General features: G+C 39.0%; 1 protein-coding gene across 5 annotated transcripts in view; it reads right to left on the bottom strand.

The window, feature by feature from the left end:
• The window catches only part of insc (INSC spindle orientation adaptor protein), a 34,600-nt gene that overhangs the window by 1,458 nt on the left and 14,519 nt on the right, over positions 1-18,623 (bottom strand). For 4 of the 5 annotated variants that reach the window (XM_027028107.3, XM_027028105.3, XM_035532240.2 and 1 more), the window contains 8 exons: positions 9,329-9,686; positions 8,966-9,018; positions 8,552-8,675; positions 8,098-8,211; positions 4,839-4,964; positions 2,666-2,852; positions 2,179-2,357; positions 1,781-1,847 (listed from right to left, as the gene is read on the bottom strand). In XM_027028107.3, the coding sequence (XP_026883908.3) occupies positions 1,781-1,847; positions 2,179-2,357; positions 2,666-2,852; positions 4,839-4,964; positions 8,098-8,211; positions 8,552-8,675; positions 8,966-9,018; positions 9,329-9,686 (1,208 nt within the window). Of the gene's footprint in view, positions 1-1,780; positions 1,848-2,178; positions 2,358-2,665; positions 2,853-4,838; positions 4,965-8,097; positions 8,212-8,551; positions 8,676-8,965; positions 9,019-9,328; positions 9,687-11,272; positions 11,440-18,623 lie in introns of those variants that run through there. The other variant, XM_027028106.3, reaches the window with a different exon arrangement.

The following is an 18,623-nucleotide window of genomic DNA, read 5'->3' as shown; positions in this document are numbered from 1 at the left end:
TTATTGACATGTGAACATTGCCCTTTTCAACATTTACTTTATCAGTAAAGTTGAGCCTGATGTACATGCTCCCATAACAATGGATCCCAGACGGGGTGATTTTCTGATTACCACAATTCACAATCCCAGACCTCTACAAGGTTTTTATGTACCTCTTACACATGGGTGAATAATACCTGTGGTTTTAAATAAAATATTTGTGTCCAGCTGGACTTCTAGTCTGGCCTTCCTGTCCTACCACTGGTTTCACCCTGTGAGTTAATGCTGGGATATTTTTTTTATGTGGTCTTGGACACAAACACCTATATATTAGTGTTAATTTTTAAATATTTTTCCATGATTCTTTGGACTGAAAATCATTGTTTAATCTTTTGAAACTGAAGCACATTAAGATTGTGGTTGCCATTGTTTTACTAGCGTTAACCTTAACCCGGAGTTTTACTAGTGCACCACAGAGGAAACATAAACACTCAACAGGAAGAACTGAGGCTCTCAGGCAAACGCAGGCTGATGTGTTCTAGATGGTGGAACAGAAGGAAAATTAAAGCTGACCAAAAATTGGCTTTCCCAACTAAAAGTGGATCAGGCTACCAAAACAGAAAGTGAGAGAAATCCCAAGAGCTGGAAGAACTTTGGTGAGAACATTCTTTAGGTTGTCATGCCATACCTGCCTTTCATAAGAACACTAAACAAAAACACAGGCAAGAATATGAGCTGTTCTTAAGAAGCCAGGAGGGCAGGTGTAGATAATTGGCCCTGATTATAATCAGGGTATAATATACATAATCCAAGGTAATTACAGGGCAGGGTTGGCACACTCTTGAGACAAATTCCACAGCTAAAATAGATATCTAACTCTAGAATCACCCTTTTAGGTAGATCTCTTGTGTATGTGCTAATGTTACAGCAACACAGAATTGTGCTAATGGAAAACACAACTGCATTGCCCCCTCACAGCCAGTCACTTCCTAACCCATAAAGTCCATATTGGCCTCTCCAGCGATTAAGCCCATATCCAGCTCCACTGGCACTGATAATATATACTCTGTGCCACTGGTTCTGCATTGATTTTACCTACTATGTCACGAAGTATTCCCCAAAACTGCAGATTCATGCCTTCCCAGTGACAACCAGCCCACTGGCATCATCAATGTGTTTTGAAACACTTGTAGGTGCCTGGTACATATGCATGAATTTTATTTTTAAATTACAGTTCAGCATTTAATACAATAGGTTACCACCTTCAAGGCTTTTTGACAATCTTCATAAACTTAACAAACATAAACATAAACAATAGTCTTTGTGCTGCTGGATTCTTGATTTTTTTTGTCAAACAGAAAGTTTCCACACCTAGAGATGTTAACACTGGTGCCCCTCAAGGCTGGGTATTGTCTCCCCTGCTATACTCATTATTTACCTGCAACTGTATTTATAACTTAGAATCAGTCAAGTTGTTTAAATTTGGAGATAATACAACATTAGTAGGACTGTAGCACACAGGAACATGGTTGAATATTTAGAGGAATGGAGTGAATATTTAGAGGAATGGAGTGAAAAACTAAAACACTGATAAAACAACTAGTAGTTGAATTTAAGACCTTTGGTCATTAATGGTCAGGGAGTGGGGAGGGTTGACTCCTATAGGTTCCTTGGGAAGGCCATTAGCAAGTCACTCAAGTAGGAGGACGACACTGCTGTCTTGCTGTGTAAAGCCATTAAAGCCTTTTAGGCTACATTTATTTTCCTGTTTGTTGGGACTTTGTATGTTTTTTTCACATACCATTCTCATGTAAAACATCTGAGGCTGACTGCTCCAAAACAGACAGATTTGCCAAAATCGTTACAACCTGAAGAAAGAAAGTCAAAAATGCAAAACACATAATGTGATTAACATGTGCCAACAGACAGCCACCAAAGGAGTTTGTCCAGCCCCACCCCCTTCAACTTTTTTTCCCTGTTTCCACTTTATTTTTGATTTGCTTTCATTTTCTTCACCTCTGTTAATTATTGTTAGTAATAAATAAATTAATTTGTGTGAGAGACGGGTAATGTGTGGGAGAGCAAGTGCAGACTATAAATATTTGTATATGGGGTGAAGCACAAGCTCAGGAGAGCTCTGACTGTTTAGGGGAAATCCACCAAAAAAAGGTCCAAAACAACCAAGGACAACTACACTACCTGGTCTTTAGAGTAGGGTGTGTCTACTCGCTGGCGGTCCCTGCAGGCCTGGAGGAGAATGTGAACAGCATTGAGCTGTAGAAGGATTTCACATGCCATGCTATCAAAGAAGGTGATGTTGGCCAGAGCTGCTGAAGCTAAGAGAAACACCTCGCCACATGATGCACTCTCACAGAGCTCTGTAGGGCACACACAAACAAAGATGAACTACAACATAGACACATACTGATATAACTACAACATACAGACACACCTAGAGATATAGCCAGCTCATGTAGTTAGGGTTAGTTACAGGACCCCTGGAGGGATAACAAAAGCATCCTTGCCACCCTGTAACTAACCTACATGAGCTGTGCTATATCTGTATAATCCAACATCTATATAAAAACACAGAAAATGCACAGCAAACACACATACATGCAGGCGAACAAATGCATACAAACATGTGCATGTGAAAACAGCCACAAACATACACACGCACACTCACTAATAAGAGATGTGACGATGTCCTGCATGCTCTCTAGGAAGCTGGCTAGGTTCTGTGTAGCAGTGTGTTGTGTAGAAGTGTCTTGTGGAGAAGTGATCTGAGCCACAACTGCAGCTGCCTCTGCTCGGGCTGCTTCTGCACAAGCCTCATCAGTCAGGATATCAGCAAGACACAGGATACCATCCACCTACACACACACACATACACACACACACACACACACAAGCCTCATCAGTCAGGATATCAGTAAGACACAGGATACCATCCACCTACACAAACACACAAACCTCATCAGTCAGGATATCAGCAAGACACAGGATACCATCCACCTACACACACACACACACACACACACACACACACACACACACACACACACACACACACACACACACACACACACACACACACACACACACACACACACACACACACACACACAAAAGCCTCATCAGTCAGGACATCAGCTAGACATAGGATACCATCCACACAAACACACATGTGCACATGCGCACACACAAATATATGCCCATACACACAATTAAAATAAAGTCAAATTATACTGTTTCTTCACACAGATGCAATGTAGGTAATCCATGTTAAATACAAAACCACAAAATAAAAGAAACCCTAAATTAGTAATGATGATGATTGTGAAACCTGTTGGTTCGTTTCAAATGCATATGTAGCCTTTCAGAATTAACCACTTCTTCCCAGAGATACCACTGAGTTGCTTGTACAGTTCCTCATCACCTTATCACCCCCCGAGAGTCTTGGTTCCTCTCCAGGTTTCTTCCTCATGTTCTAGGGAGTTTTTCCTCACCACTGTCACCCTTGTCTAGTTCACTGGGGATTTGGACTTGGACATTTGTAAAGCCACTTTGTGACAACATCTGTTGTAAAAATTGTTATATAAATCAATTGTTAAGCTCAGACAGTGTTGTAGCTTAATGGAATCCTTCAACTCTGTCCTTCTGGGCTCTGCATCTTATCTTAATGTATTTTCCATCAATAGACTATTGTAAGTTGCTTTGGACAAGAGCATCTGCTAAATGCTGTAAATATAAATATAAATGTAAATGTGAATGTAAATGCATTGTTTTAGTAGTGGTGCTAATATTTTTACCTTTTGCATCTTCAGAGTGACGAGATCATTTGCATCTGTTTAATATTGGGTTAAGTGCATTCATTCAATTTTATTGTTGCATTTTCTGCATGTTGTGTTTTTTGCCATATGGGGGCATTGTTATACAATCTGATATCATTCCAAAGACAACTTCACTTTCCTGCAAAACCATAATATCACTTTCCTGTCAGTAGGGTTCCTGCAGAACTGGCTTCCTGTCATCACACCAGCTGACTCAAATGTCATCATAGTGTCATCCTTTAGTGTTGCAGTTCTCATAGAGACAGTGCCATGTGGAATTTGGATGTGTTCACATCTGCAGCCTGTGTTCTGGTTTGTATTCCCCACCACTTATTGTTGCTCAAGCGTGTCTTAGTTCTTCTTCACTGTTCTACATATTTATATCTCATGTTTCTTGTCTGTTTTGGTGAGTATCTTGATGCATTTCTTTAGCTCTAAAAGATTCTGAGTTACCAAGTTTTCATGAGCCCCCAGAGAATTTGTGTTTTTCTGAGGTTTTCTCTTGCCATTTGTACTTGCCCACACTCACTTACACACTTGTGTTCTGCCTTGTTTCACTCTGTTTTAGGATACACATTGATGTGGTTACTAAAAATTAAGAATTAATCATAAAGTTGTTTTTTTTTCCTTTTATGACAGAAAGAAAAATTGGTTCTGGATTATATATATGTGAATCTAAGAGAATGCAGCACCTTCTGTACTGAAATTGTTACACAGGGCCACTTGGTTATTCATGATCATCCAACTTGATGTGCTCAAGTGTTGCTTCTCACTTACACAGATTTTCAAAATACAAGGTGCACAAATGTGCTCTGTGGGCATTGGTTAAAGTACTTGCGTTGTTATCAGAAAGTTGCTGGTTCAAACCCCACTGCTGCCAAGTTTCTGGGGTTGGGCCCCTGAGCAAGGCCCTTAACCTTTAATTGCTCAAGTTGTACTCACTCATAATTGTAAGTTGCTTTGAATACAGTACCTCATTCAAGAGAACATTTCTCTTGTTGAACTGAGTGGTTGGTGACACCATACCTTTTCCAGCTGGTTGATGCCTTCCTCTACACAGCAGATAGAGGCCACGGTCCTCAGGGCCTGGGCATAGAGACAGCTGAAACAGTCCTGCCTACAGATCTTTAACAAGGCCACCACACCACCTTCCTATGTATTCAAACAGCAAAAGCAGAAATTAAGGGGGTAAATTTGAAAAAGAAACCAACTTAGAAACAAGAAACAAACAAAAACAAGAAACAACCAACTTAGGATCAGATATTAAACATCCAAGTATGAAAAAAAATGTTAAAAATAATTTAGTTTTAAATAATATTTTATATTATTTTTATATTTTAAACATAATTTTATTTAGTTATTAAATACATTTATTTCTATCCAAAGTTGCATTAATTTTTCCCCAAGATCTTGATGATGGGAGATTTGGACCACTGTGCAAAATCTTCTCCAGCACATCCCAAAGATTATCAATTGGGTTCAGGTCTGGACTCTGTGGTAGCCAATCCATGTGTGAAAATGATGTCTCATGCTCCCTGATGAATTTGAGCTCGATGAATCCTGGCATTGTCATCTTGCAATATGCCCGTGCCATAAGGGAAGAAAAAATCTATTGATGGAATAATCTAGTTATTCAGTATATTCAGGTAGTCAGCTGACCTCATTTCCTGGGCACATAACATTGCTGAACCTTGAGCTGACCAACTGCAGCAACCCCAGATCATAGCACTGCCCCCACAGGTTTGTACGGTAGGCACTAGGCATGATGGGTGCATCACTTCAGCTGGCTCTCTTCTTACCCTGATGTGCCAATCACTCTGGAACAAGGTAAATCTGGACTCATCAGACCACATGACCTTCTTCCTTTGCTCCAGAGTCCAATCTTTATGCTCCCTAGCAAATTGAAGCCATTTTTTTCCGGTTAGCCTCACTGACAGGTGGTTTTCTTAAGGCTACACAGCTGTTTAGTCCCAATCGCTTGAGTTCCCTTCACATTGTGCGTGTGGAAGTGCTCTTACTTTCACTATTAAATGTATCCCTGAGTTCTACTGTTGTTTTTCTATGATTTGATTTCACCTTGCGTTTAAGTGATCACCGATCACGATCATTCAAGATTTTTTTCCGACCACACGTTTAATATCTGATCCTGTTGGTTGTTTTTTGTTTTTGTTTATGTATATATATATATATATATATATATATATATATATATATATATATATATATATATATATATATATATATATATATGTGTGTGTGTGTGTGTGTGTGTGTGAGAGAGAGAGAGAGAGAGAGAGAGAGAGAGAGAGAGAGAGAGAGAGAGAGAAAGCGACAACATGGACACTAATGCTTTCTATTTAACAATGATTAAAAGATGATAGAAATTCAGATTAAAAAAAAAATGTATTAAGCATCTTCTTAAAAATTAACATTTTAACTTGTATTACAATTTTTTAGCAGTATAATAATACATTTTCAAATCTGCATTATTGGAGCATTATTTGAGCATATTTAACCAGCACAAAGATGTTATTGTTCTTCCAATCAGACTGCAGTCCATTCATTGAATGTGTGTATGTGTGATTGATCTAAATTTCTCTTATTTAGCTAATTGGGTTTTTGATGTCTAACCACATGCAACACAGAATTTTTAATTTGTTTTTGTGTGCTGCATTTATTAACTTTTAAAGCTCTAAATAAATAAAGATTAAATAATCTTTAGCATGATTTTGGAAATCATGCTTAGAAAATTGACAATACATGTTGGTTTTCTTCTAACAAATGATTGCATTTGTCCTCTGCTTGATCATTTGTTAAATGAACAAAATACCTCATAACTTTGATAAAACAACTCAGACAGACAGACAGACAGACAGAGAGAAAGAGAGAGAGAGAGAGAGAGAGAGAGAGAGAGAGAGAGAGAAACACCCACACATACAGTGATGGAAAAAGAGAGTGTATGTGTTTAAGTATTTGTCATTTGTGCATTGGGATATATTCTTCTACATGTATAATGTTCAATTTGATACAAGTGCACCTAGATTATTAGCTTGTTCCTTTATCTATCCTGATTTATTATGTTTGTTTTGCAAATTTAGATTGAAGAAACATAATAAATCAGGAAAGATAAAGGAACAAGATAATAATCTAATAATCTAGGTGCACTTGTATCAAATTGAACATTACACATGTAGAAGAATATATCCCAATGCACAAATGACAAATACTTAAACACATACACTCTCTTTTTCCATCACTGTATGTGTGGGTGTCTGTCTGTCTGTCTGTCTGTCTGTCTGTCTGTCTCTCTCTCTCTCTCTCTCTCTCTCTCTCTCTCTCTCTCTCTGTGTGTGTGTGTGTGGGGGGGCATCCAACAGTTCTACTAAGGTTCATAAATTGTTTTTCTTGTCAAATTGCCGCAGAGCTACAGAAGGAAAACCTATATGTTTTGCTTTTGAAATGCCTCTGTGTGATCAAATTCAATCAGCCACTATGTGGACAGCAAAAAATTACCTGTAAGACAATCACATGTAATAACTACCATTATATCAACAAGCTTAATTATGTGGGTGACATGGCTGTCATAATGGTGAGGCCACATCCAGGCTATAACAGCTCCATATGGAATATCTGAGATTGAAGCCACCTAAGCATGTCTGTAACCCTCATACAGAGGGAAATCGCTGCTCCTGCCTTTGTGCCTGAACTCCTCCATCACACACACAACAGCGGCTGCCTCTGCACTCTATAGTAAATGGGCTTCCATTCCATTTCAACCAGTAAACATTATTTTCAGAGAATCTGCTGAGCTGCAGTTGACTCTAAATGGGTCTCTGAATGTAGAAGAATTATTTTTGTGCTCTTAGATTACACAATGTAATATTGAAACTCCTGTGTGGTCAATTAAAAGTATATATTAAATGCTAACAAACGACAGACAACCAGGAGTGTGGATGAGTGTGGATAAGTAACAGAACACCAGTTTCCCAGGTACTTCCCTAACTCAAACCCTCAGCCTGCCAAACTATGCACTGACTTTTATTTTTCATCCTGGGAATTAGATAAAAATAACTTTTAATAATACTTTATTATGCCAGAATGTTCATTTTATATACAAATGATAGAAAAATAATATGTGATAAACAGTACAGCAGTTCGGTACAGTAGTTTTTACATTAGATACAGACTCTATAGTACTGGTGATGAGATATAATATGATTTAACTGGGCTGTGTAAGTGTAATAGAGTGTAATTATGTTGGTCATGAAGCACACCATTGGCTTACCTTGGCAATGATACTGCAGAGCTGTGGACCATCCTGAGTGAGGGAAAGCAAGTTACTGATGGCATTCTCAATAGTGAACAGGTTGTCTGATTCCTCAAGCTGCCTGATCAGGATCTGTTTGAACAAAAGTTCAAATATTTATAATCATTATAAGCTGAAATACCATTTGTATAATAGTAAGGCAAAGGAAGGTAAGTGACTGAAAAGGGGGACCATGTTGAAGTAATTAAAAGCACAGTCAGTAGAGTTTAGTGGACTTTACTATGATGTGATGATTTAGTATTTGTTGTGCTACCTTACTATATAACGTAGATCTAAATGCACTTCAGTTCCTCTAACTGACAAATTGCATTAAAACATGGTCCTGCATCACATTCAGTGGCCAACATGTTCCTGTCCTCATCATTCTCATCCTGGGCTCGAAGGGTTAAAGGTCTCAGTACCATGTCCTTACTTGTATTTCATTGGCTAGCGCCATGTCAATCATTTGGCTGAAGGAATCACTGACATCTGTGAGGATCTCATGAATGGCCTCCTTCATGGACTTCAGGAAATACTCATCATCAGCGTGAAGGCACCTGTAGAAAATGTGTAGCATGTGGAGACATACATGAGATACATGTGTAGCATGTAGAGACATTCCCATTAGGATACATGATCATTAGCACATACATCATAGCACATATCATGATGATAGAGTTTTTGTTGTTTGGTTTGTTTGTTTTTTTGTTTTTTTTGGATATGATTTTCGGTGTTTTCCTAATACACTTTTTAGTTTACAAGACCTCTTAGATTTTTTGTGATCTCCAATACCAAAGAAGATGGAGCATTATGAATATAGTTACTATAGTGCAGAAGAGTTTCTTACCTCTCAGTAATAACAGTGAGTTCCATGCACTTCTCCAGCAGGGCTGTCTCATACTGCAGCACAAAAGAGTTATCAGAGATATTACAGATATCAGTTATCTTCATATCTTCACAGTTATCTTCACAAGGTCAAAGGTCACGGATATGATTCCCAGGCAGCTGAAATACTGCCTTACTGAAAAAACTGCAAGTCATTCAGGATAAGATCTGACAAACAAGATCTGATAAATGCAGTAAATGTAAATTGGCAGGCTAAAACATTCATCATTGTCTAGTGTTTTGGCTGTTGTAAAGTTGTGTTGTGGTAAAATGGAGGTTCTGCTGTTGTACAGTGGCGTTTCTGTTGTGGTAAATCTCATCTCACCTTCTGCATGTGTGCAGGTGTGCCCCTGGCACAGCTATACTCGTGCACTAGTGAGCGGACGTGGCAGTTGGCCCTGACAGCTGTGCCATGCACTCGCAGCCAGCGACCCTTCTCCAGCCGGTGGAACATTTTCCCCAGTTCAGTGCTGACCACCAGTGCCCTCTTCAGGAGTGTTTGCAGATTGTCCCGAGTCACATGGTCACCAGTGGCACCCAACCCGGATACAATGAGTTCACCCGGGCAGTCCTCATCCACACCAATGGGCTTCGACTGCAGAACACACATGCACTCCACCTCTGTCATGTGTCGCAGATCCTCCATCCAACGCTGCACAGAGTCCACTTGAATGGCATGCATCCTGATTGGATGGACACACAATTAAACCGCATTCATTAGAATTCTCTGTTGTAATGTAAAAAAAACCCAATTACTTATGCAAGCCAAACAGCCCTAACAACAAGTACAGTCAAGTGGTGCGGTCAGGGCCATAGTGGCAGCATGAACTCTGGAGCAACAGCTGATCTACAGCCTAGTCAACAAAAAAATGAAACAAGCTTTTAGAATCTGCAAATCGATAAGTATGTGGGGTCAACAATAAGATAAAATAGTCTGTTGTATTTGCTTATTGATTAAACCTACAATTAAAAAATTAAACACACTTTTCACTCTTAAGAACTTCAAGAGTGATGGCAAGGCTTTGCCCTTTTGACCAGTTGCGTCACAGTGTTTCCAGACCAACAGGTTTATGGGACCAATTTTGCAGGCCAAGAATGTTTTTTTTCTTGCAAGATTTTAGCACAATTGTCATGTTGGTGGAAAAATGCTAAATATGGGAGATGTATTTAAGCAGCTTTAAAGAAAAGATTGCCAAGTAATATTAAGACCTAGTAAATAGGGTTTAAGGGGGGACAGGAATTGACATTACAGGAACTGAAATGCCATTAAAGAAAGGCAGAGGTGATCCATAGAGCAGAAGAGCCAATAAGATACATTTATGCTAATCACTAAGCAACATCTACCCTCCCTGCCCATTCAGTGTATGGTGGGATATTGAATACATGGCCATATAGGCAAAGAGACTTTAGGAAACTAGAACATTAGAAACTGGTAGAGTTTCAATAAGGTTTTTAGTTGCTTTCAGTGAGTGACCCATAGACTAATGCTTGCATTGACAAACAGCAAGGTGAAATATTTTAGTTTTTAGCTATTCTTTCAGAATGCCAAAATCATTATTTAAAAGCTCAGTGGTTCAGGTACTTGACTGGTAATCAGAAGGTTACTGGTTCAAGCCTCACAGTTGCCACTGTTGTGCCCTGAGCATAACCATTAATCCTCAATTGCTCAAGTTGTACTCAATCATAACTGTAAATTGCTTTGTACAAAAGTGTCAAATAAATGTTAGAAATACTGTGCCTTAGAATTGTTAATGTGAGTCTAAATTCAAATAAGATAACATAGCAGACAGTTATAAAAGTCTTTCTAGATATATTACTTATGTCCTAGTAAAAAAACACGCATGAATGTTGAGCTTAACAAGTTAACAGATAACATTGTTAGTGCTCAACAGCATGGATTGGATTAAAAGAATCTTCACTGTTAATGACATCCAACTAATATTCAAGCTTCCCCTGGATACAGACGCCTTCACCTACTCTAACTACATACGTCCACCGATTCTCTTATGATGATGCTTGTAAGACTACACTGAATTCCATAGTATTACATAAGACATGATTATCAGTTAAAATTCAGAAACAATACAACTAGCAAGAAAGAATAAAGAATGTCATTGCAATAAAGAATTAACTGAAATAAGAAAGGATTCTTATTTTAAAGTAAAAATCAGATAAATATGTGTTGGATGTAGAAAGAAGGATAAACAATATAACACCATGGTAAGGAAGCAAACACTGATGATGTTTGGTACAAGTGGTGGCCAATTACCTTCTGAGTGCCGCCCTCAGTGATGGACCAGACAGTGGCGGCAGTGTGCAGGGTCAGCCAACACATACAGGTCAGAAGCACAAAGTGAATAACCAGCAAGGTAACCACTAGGTCGCATCATGTCCACAATGAGGGTGCTTCCCACCCACACAGTGGCAGTGGCAGCTAATCAGTGGTAAAACCCAGCTAAAAGGAGAGTGGGAAAGGTTGCTGTCTCTTAATTGCATCATTTATATCAGGAGCTGCAGCTCTATGTCCCCTCAGCCTCAACCAACACTCATTTATGTAGCCAAATTTAAAAAACAAACATCCACCCAACTGAGACGAAAAGCACTGATATGCTTCCATTAAGTAAAAAAGGTAAATTTATCATAATGGCAGTGATGGTTGGTGCATTCGGGAAATGAAACCATCAAACTGTGATACAGTCTAAGCTCCTACCCAGTAAAACAAACAACTTATTTTCACTTTGTATGGTCTCATTAAAGAGATACTTTGTAATATTTTGCCAGAGTTTTTATATTGTAAGATTAACGAAAAGCTATTGCTTGAAAAGTCCTCTCTGAAAAGTGTTTTTGAATGTTGTTTCCATATTCATTATGGCCATATATTTCAAACCATGTAGCACACACATTTTAAAATTGGGTGTTTAATCAAATAAAATTCTGTTTCCACCCAGTTTATCAATGCACAATAAACACTTTAAATTCACCACTAAACATTCTAACATTTTAAATGTTATCTTAAATATTTGTTTAAATAACTTTCTTACTACTTTCATAAATATCAATGCTATTTGCATCAAATTATACATTTTCATTTTGATGATATATAATGTTACATTTTCATGCTCATATATAAACATTATTTGAGCACTGGAGGACGCTCATAACAAAATTACCGTCTCAATTTCAACTTCCACCAACAACAGCAGAGCAAAAGCCCTCAGCTGAATAGAATAATCATAATAATAGCTTTGGTTTATATGAGAGGATGAAATACCTGCTCTTAAGCAGAGGACATTACAAATATTTACATACCCCAGCATTGAGAAGTCAGTAAACACAAGGCCTTTAGTCTGCTGGAGTGGTCTGGGAGATTGAGCTACTCTTCCTCTTGGGAGCTGTTTATACAAAGAGACAGAAACCTCTACTGCTGTTGCTGTGTGTTCTGGAGCAGACCTCTGTTCCTCTCTCTCTAACTACAGCCTGGCTAACTATAGACTGCCCAAGCCCAGACCTCAGCTAACCAGCCATCCATTTTGGGAAGCAAGGAAAATGTTTATTTAAAAAATTCCCCCACAAAGGGTGGTGTCATGTCTTGACTTATTTCACCCTGTTACAGATTCATCAGTTGCACATTTAATTATTCATTTGACTTACTATTGTTATAACTTTATTATAAAAAATAAAAAGCAACTTTAGTAATTTGCTAGTTTGCCACCCAGTGTAAGAAGGGATAGAGAATAAACTGCATGGGAACAGACTCTACACTCTACACCAACAAGGTGTTGCTAAGTGCCTCCAATAAAATGTCAGGTGAGCATATAGATGACAGACTGTGTATGAAAGCCAAAAAATCCACTTTCACCAGTACTTTCAATTAACCCTAACCCTAACCCTAACCCTAATCCTAACTCTAATCCTAATCCTAACCCTAACCCTAACTCTTCTCCATCTTGTCCTGAGTGTGGAAGGAACCCAGAGAAGGGAAGAAAGAAGCAAAAGCCTGAACTGACAAGCCACCAAAACAACTAATAATAATAATATAATAATAAGTTCCATTTATATAGCACCATTCACAGACACAAGGTCACTTTACAATAACAGTGAAAAAATAATAAATAAATAAAATTGACACAAATTGACATAAACAACACAATAATTAACAAATATGGATAAGAAAAGAGGTTATGAAAAGAGTTGTGTTTTAAGTTGAGATTTGAAGGAGGAGCAGAGACAGAGAGAGGTAAAGTGTTCCATGGTTTTGAATATTTCTAGGAACAGTTTCTAGGATTTGTCTATTTTTAACAGCATCTCCAAAGATACTGTCAAGCCAACACAGTGATGACTGATGGTTTTCAATGTTTGAGCGAATTGCTCGAGTAGGAAGATGGTAAAAGAGCGGTGGACACTGCATTTAATACCAGCCCTGGATGGCAAGGCAAGAGTGGCTTATGTAGCTATGAGTGATGAAGAAGCAGGAGAATACAAGGAGGTGAAAGCAGCAATCCTCAAGAAATAACTTATTAATAATATTAAAAAATAAATAATTATTAATCTTAATAAAATTAATAAAGAGACATACTGACAACAATTTCAAAGCAGAGCAGTCTGTGAGGGTGAGTCACCACAGGAGTAACAACATGGCTGAAAGGATGAGAAATGGATGTACCACAAGACCAGAACAAAAGAGAAGATCGGCAGCACAGTCATCGTCAAGCAATATGTAAAAGTGGTTAATCTATATTCTCTAAGGACAGAAAAGGCTGTGGAGCTAGCAGAAGTGTTTGTCTCTCCTAGACAGTCAGGAGAATACCAATTTGGTGACTGCAGAGATAGCTGAATAACATCAAGAAACAGTAAGGGGGAGGAAGCTGAGATAGGAGTCCATTCGGAGGTGAAAGAAGCAGTGCCAAATAAAGTCGCTGGCAAAAAAAAAAGATATGAACAGGAGAGCAGCACATGGAAATAAGAGAAGGAAAGCTGAAGACTCGCAGTTCAGGTCTTTTAAGTGTGGACAGTTAACCCATCAAAGCAAAAATTGTCTGAGCACCAGACAGTGTGAGAATCAAATGCACTATATACCAGATAATACAATGGAGAAAATTGAAATAAAGAATCTCTGATCATGATGAAAGTCAGGAGACGTTAGTATAAAGCTCTCCAGGTTACTGCAGTAAGTCGGCCGCTGGTCACAAAGACGTGCCTGCCGAGTCAACAGTCAAGTCAAACACACAAGTTAAAAGTAAGATGTATCCATGGAGACAAGTAGACATTCCAAACGTTGGAACTACAGACAGAGATACAAGGCCAAACATACGATCTGAATGTAGGTGTCCTTGACAAAGCACCATATCCAGTAATACTATGGAGAAACATTCTGGTGCTGATAGACCTGCTAAACGGTGAAGCATGTAAAGTGGAAGTAATGGTTGTCACACAACAGCAGAGTATCAGCATAAAATAGAGCTGTACACAGGCGGATGCTGAACAAATTGTGATATTTTGATATGCAGAGGAATCCAGAGGCTGAAAATCTAAAAGAGAAAGATAGAAATAAGAGCAATGAGTCTTTCCCATTAAAGAAAATAAAAACCCAGCAAGTTGTGAACACATTGAAACAGTTGATTGGAACTCCAAACGAAATCCTCACTCATCAAGTGATGGTGTCATGGTGTCATGGTGTAATGACATGATGGTACGATGGTGTAATAGCGTGATGATGTGGTGGTTCGATGGTGTGGTGGTGTAATGGTGTGGTGATGTGATGGTGTGGTGGTATGAGCAAAAGCACTCATACTGATGCAAACATCAGAAACAAGCCTGCTGGATAAATGGAAGGGACCATACAAACTCAAAGGATGCACAGGGCAAACAACGTACCAATTGTTGATCCCAGACAGAAAGAAGGTTACAAAGGTTTCACATCAACATGCTGAGATGATGGTGAGAACCAAATGTAACTGAATTGGAACAGTTGTGGATTTCAGTAGTGGAAGATGAAAAATAAGTAAATGGGCAATACTTTCCAGAGACAAGAGGTGAGAGCAGATCTGCGACTCTGTCACTTAAACCAAAACAGTGTTGCAAGTTAAAACAGGATCTTCCAGAAAGTTTGTTCAATGAGGAGCCGGGAAGGACAGAGGCAGCCCAGCATACCATCAGGCTGAACAAAATCAAACTGACAAATCAGAACAACTGCAGGGTGCCGCCCCTTCTCCTAACAGAACTGAAGATGGAGACGACCTCAACAACTACCACAACCTGACAATCTGGCTGAAAGGAATTACAGTGGCAGGAACAGAGATCCTGCCCTGTGAAGAGTGGAGGCATTGGATAGAGGATGATAAACATCATTTTATTGTACATAGCACCATTACTTGAAATACAACTGGACTGCCCAATGCTTATTGATTTCTCATTACAACTGGGTCTACTTATGACTTGCTTTACCCATCTCGGGTCACCTATCACAAAGAACATGAAGGCAGATGCACTGTGGAAAATCTATAAAATTAAACCCTCATCTCCTGCATCTGCGCTAGTCACACAGCCCTCCTGCTTAATCACTCTTATTCTCTAATTTAACCCTAACCCTGCTTAATCACTCCTATTCTCTAACTTAATCCTAACCCTGTTTAGTCACTCCTATTCTCTAATTTAACCTAACTCTGCTTGACCACTCCTATTCTCTTCAAAATTCAGTGAGACAGAGCTTTGGGTAAAGGACCTGAGGACAAACTTCCTGACAGGCTCTATGGGTCTCAGTCACTATCAGCCTGGCTAATTACTTAGGTACACAACAATAATCCAGTCCTCAAATCCCACCCCCACATCCTCCTCCAATAATCCATTCCTCTTTCCCACCCACCTCAACCTCCACCACACCAATAATCCACTCCTCAACCCCTATCCCCAGCCAATAATTCTCCACCAATGATACACTTCTCATACCTCTCTCCTACCCGCCTTAACCTCCATTCCATCTCTTCATCCACCCTAGCTTCCACCATTGTCACATCCCTAGCACACCCCGAGTCCTTTTTTCTCTAGCACTAGAATATGCTACCAATACATTCTTCTCTTTCATTATCCACTGTCCTCTGCTCCTCTCCCAGACCAAGAAAGTCTTCTCATGCAGCTTCTTGGTTATCAGACATCCTATGTAGCAACTGGAGAGAATTAAAAGCAGCTAAAACAAAGTGGAGGCAATCCAAAATTGACACCATTCTCATTTCCTATCACATTCATCTAGTAAATTTCTCCTTTGACTGATGCTACAAGGAAAGGCACAATATCTGCCCACACAAACTCCATAATGTCTTTCGCCCTCTTCACACCCCTCCCTCTTCTCCTTCAGCATCCTCCCTCACAGCTGATGGTTTTTCAGCTTTTCTGAAGAAAAGATTACTAAAATCTGTCAATGCTTTCCTCTTAATAGTTTTTTAAATTGCAGCATCTGTCACCCCTTCTATTGCCTTATTATGTTTGTCAGAACAAATCTAACAACCTTTCTGATCCAGTAACCCTTCCGCCTGCCTTTTCATCCTATCCCTTCCATGCTGCTCCAGTCCGTCTCACAAGAATTGTTCATTCCATCATGATTGATTCCTTGTCATCTGGTCAAGTACCAAGGGCCTTCAAAGCAACAAGGATCACACCCTGTAGAAGGTCTCACTTGACACCTTAGCTATCTGCAACTACCAACCAGTATCACTTCAGTCCTTTCTCTCTAAAATTCTTGAACATTCTTTTTACAGTAAGTTGTCAGTCTTACTGTATGAATTACACTTGTATCTGTTACTGAGAAGCTGCATGCTGCTATATCAGCCAGGCTGCTGTCAATCCTTGATTTTTCAGCAGACTTTGACACCAAGTTTCTCCTGTGTATCCTCCCAAGCAATGGAATTACTGGCACAACATGGCAATGGCTGTACCCAGCCCCACTGGCACCATTAATACATATTTAGTACCCCCAGTTCCACACGAATTTCACCCGAGTCTAATATTAAAGTTGATGTTAATGACATAAAAACAATTATAATTTTTTTTTTCTGATGGTGATCCCTCTAATGGAACACATGTTTGCCACCAGGAATCATGATGCAGAAAAAAGAACAGCAACATCCAAGTAACATCCAACACGGAAGTTCAATGTGTAAGGTGCCCAAGAGATCAACATAGAGTGATCTAAACACAAACAAAATAAACATCAATATTATGGCCATTTTGTTATTAGATGTGTGAGTACAGTTGTTCCACATATAATCAATGATCAGTTCGCATGATCTGATGCTGGCTTTTCTCTTTTACAGGTACCTTTACAATGTTCCTTCATCCTCTTAGATTACAAACGTCTGGACCTAGAAAGGAACGTCATTGACAGCAGCATTCCTATAAGACTAAGTAGAAGTCGTACTCTATCCCTTTGAAGGTCTCTTTGAGGTATGAGGTGTTACAACAGTCAAGGTGATATTTCATGGTGTCCTAACATCATCACAATCTCCATGCAGGTAATATGATATATGCGCAAGTATGTGTATGTGCAAGATAATGAGTTATATCCAGGCATGTGCAGTATGTACATCTATGTCCAGGTTAGTGCATCTTTCTGTGCCTGCACTCAACTTGCACACTTGAGAACATAGAGCATAAAATGACAATGGCATGTAGACATTTTCTAGGTGATTGTTTCAGCAAAACAGAGAGGGGGAAGGAAACAAAAATATTGAACTGCAAGTTAATAAACTGTAGTACAGTGTTTGTGAAAGCCAGTGAATATACCATGTTTCACACAAATGCACTGGTGAAGATATTAGAGTTCTGACTGAAGTACAGTCCTTGGGTATTTGCAACACATCTTGTTTATTCTTTGTAACAATAATGCTTTTTCCATGAAGCTCTATATAGTCAACTATGCAATTGTTTTAATTGTTTTTATTTGCACTTGTTCATGCAGAATGATATTAGTTTACTATATCAGCTTGTCATTTTTGAATGCATCTTAAATAATAAAAATCCTCTTTGCCTTTTTATATTGACTCATATGGGGAAAAGTTTGCATCTATGTTGCTATTGGCTCTGCATGTCAGGCCATGCTGTTACATGAGCTGTCACTAAAAACAGCTTTCTCTATTATTCATGCAACTCAAAATGAGGACATTACGCAGACTGAGTCACAGCCATTCTGAACCATCTCTGTTTCTCATCCGGCTACAGCATGTCACCATTACCATGTCATCATTTTCTGCCATATTACTGAGCTTATTGGGTCACACAATGACATCATAGGCATAAAAAAAAATGTCCAGTGTTGAAGTCTTAAAATTGTCTATTTGTGTCCAGTTAGACACTGTACCTGTAAACAAACACCTACAGTCTTCATTCTCCACTGGTGATATTGCCGTATACCACTTGAGTCAGATATGTAGATTACTGTAAAAGCAGGGCTCACAAAAGCAGCTTAATACAGTCAGAGTGTAAACACTGAAGAATAGTGTGCATAATAAAATGTGAATGCAGTGAAGGTAAACAGATGGGCAGCTCAGGGGAAAACCTGTGGAAATTGGAGCGCAAGGCAAGCTTGCTCAGTTGGGAATGCTCTTTGTTTATGAGAAAATGATGTTCAT

The sequence above is a fragment of the Electrophorus electricus genome, chromosome 16, assembly GCF_041902795.1.
Source record: "Electrophorus electricus isolate QZ-2024a chromosome 16, ASM4190279v1, whole genome shotgun sequence".
Taxonomy (NCBI): Eukaryota; Metazoa; Chordata; class Actinopteri; order Gymnotiformes; family Gymnotidae; genus Electrophorus; species Electrophorus electricus.
Note: the sequence above shows the minus strand (reverse complement) of the source record. Positions and strands in the feature narration are given on the sequence as shown.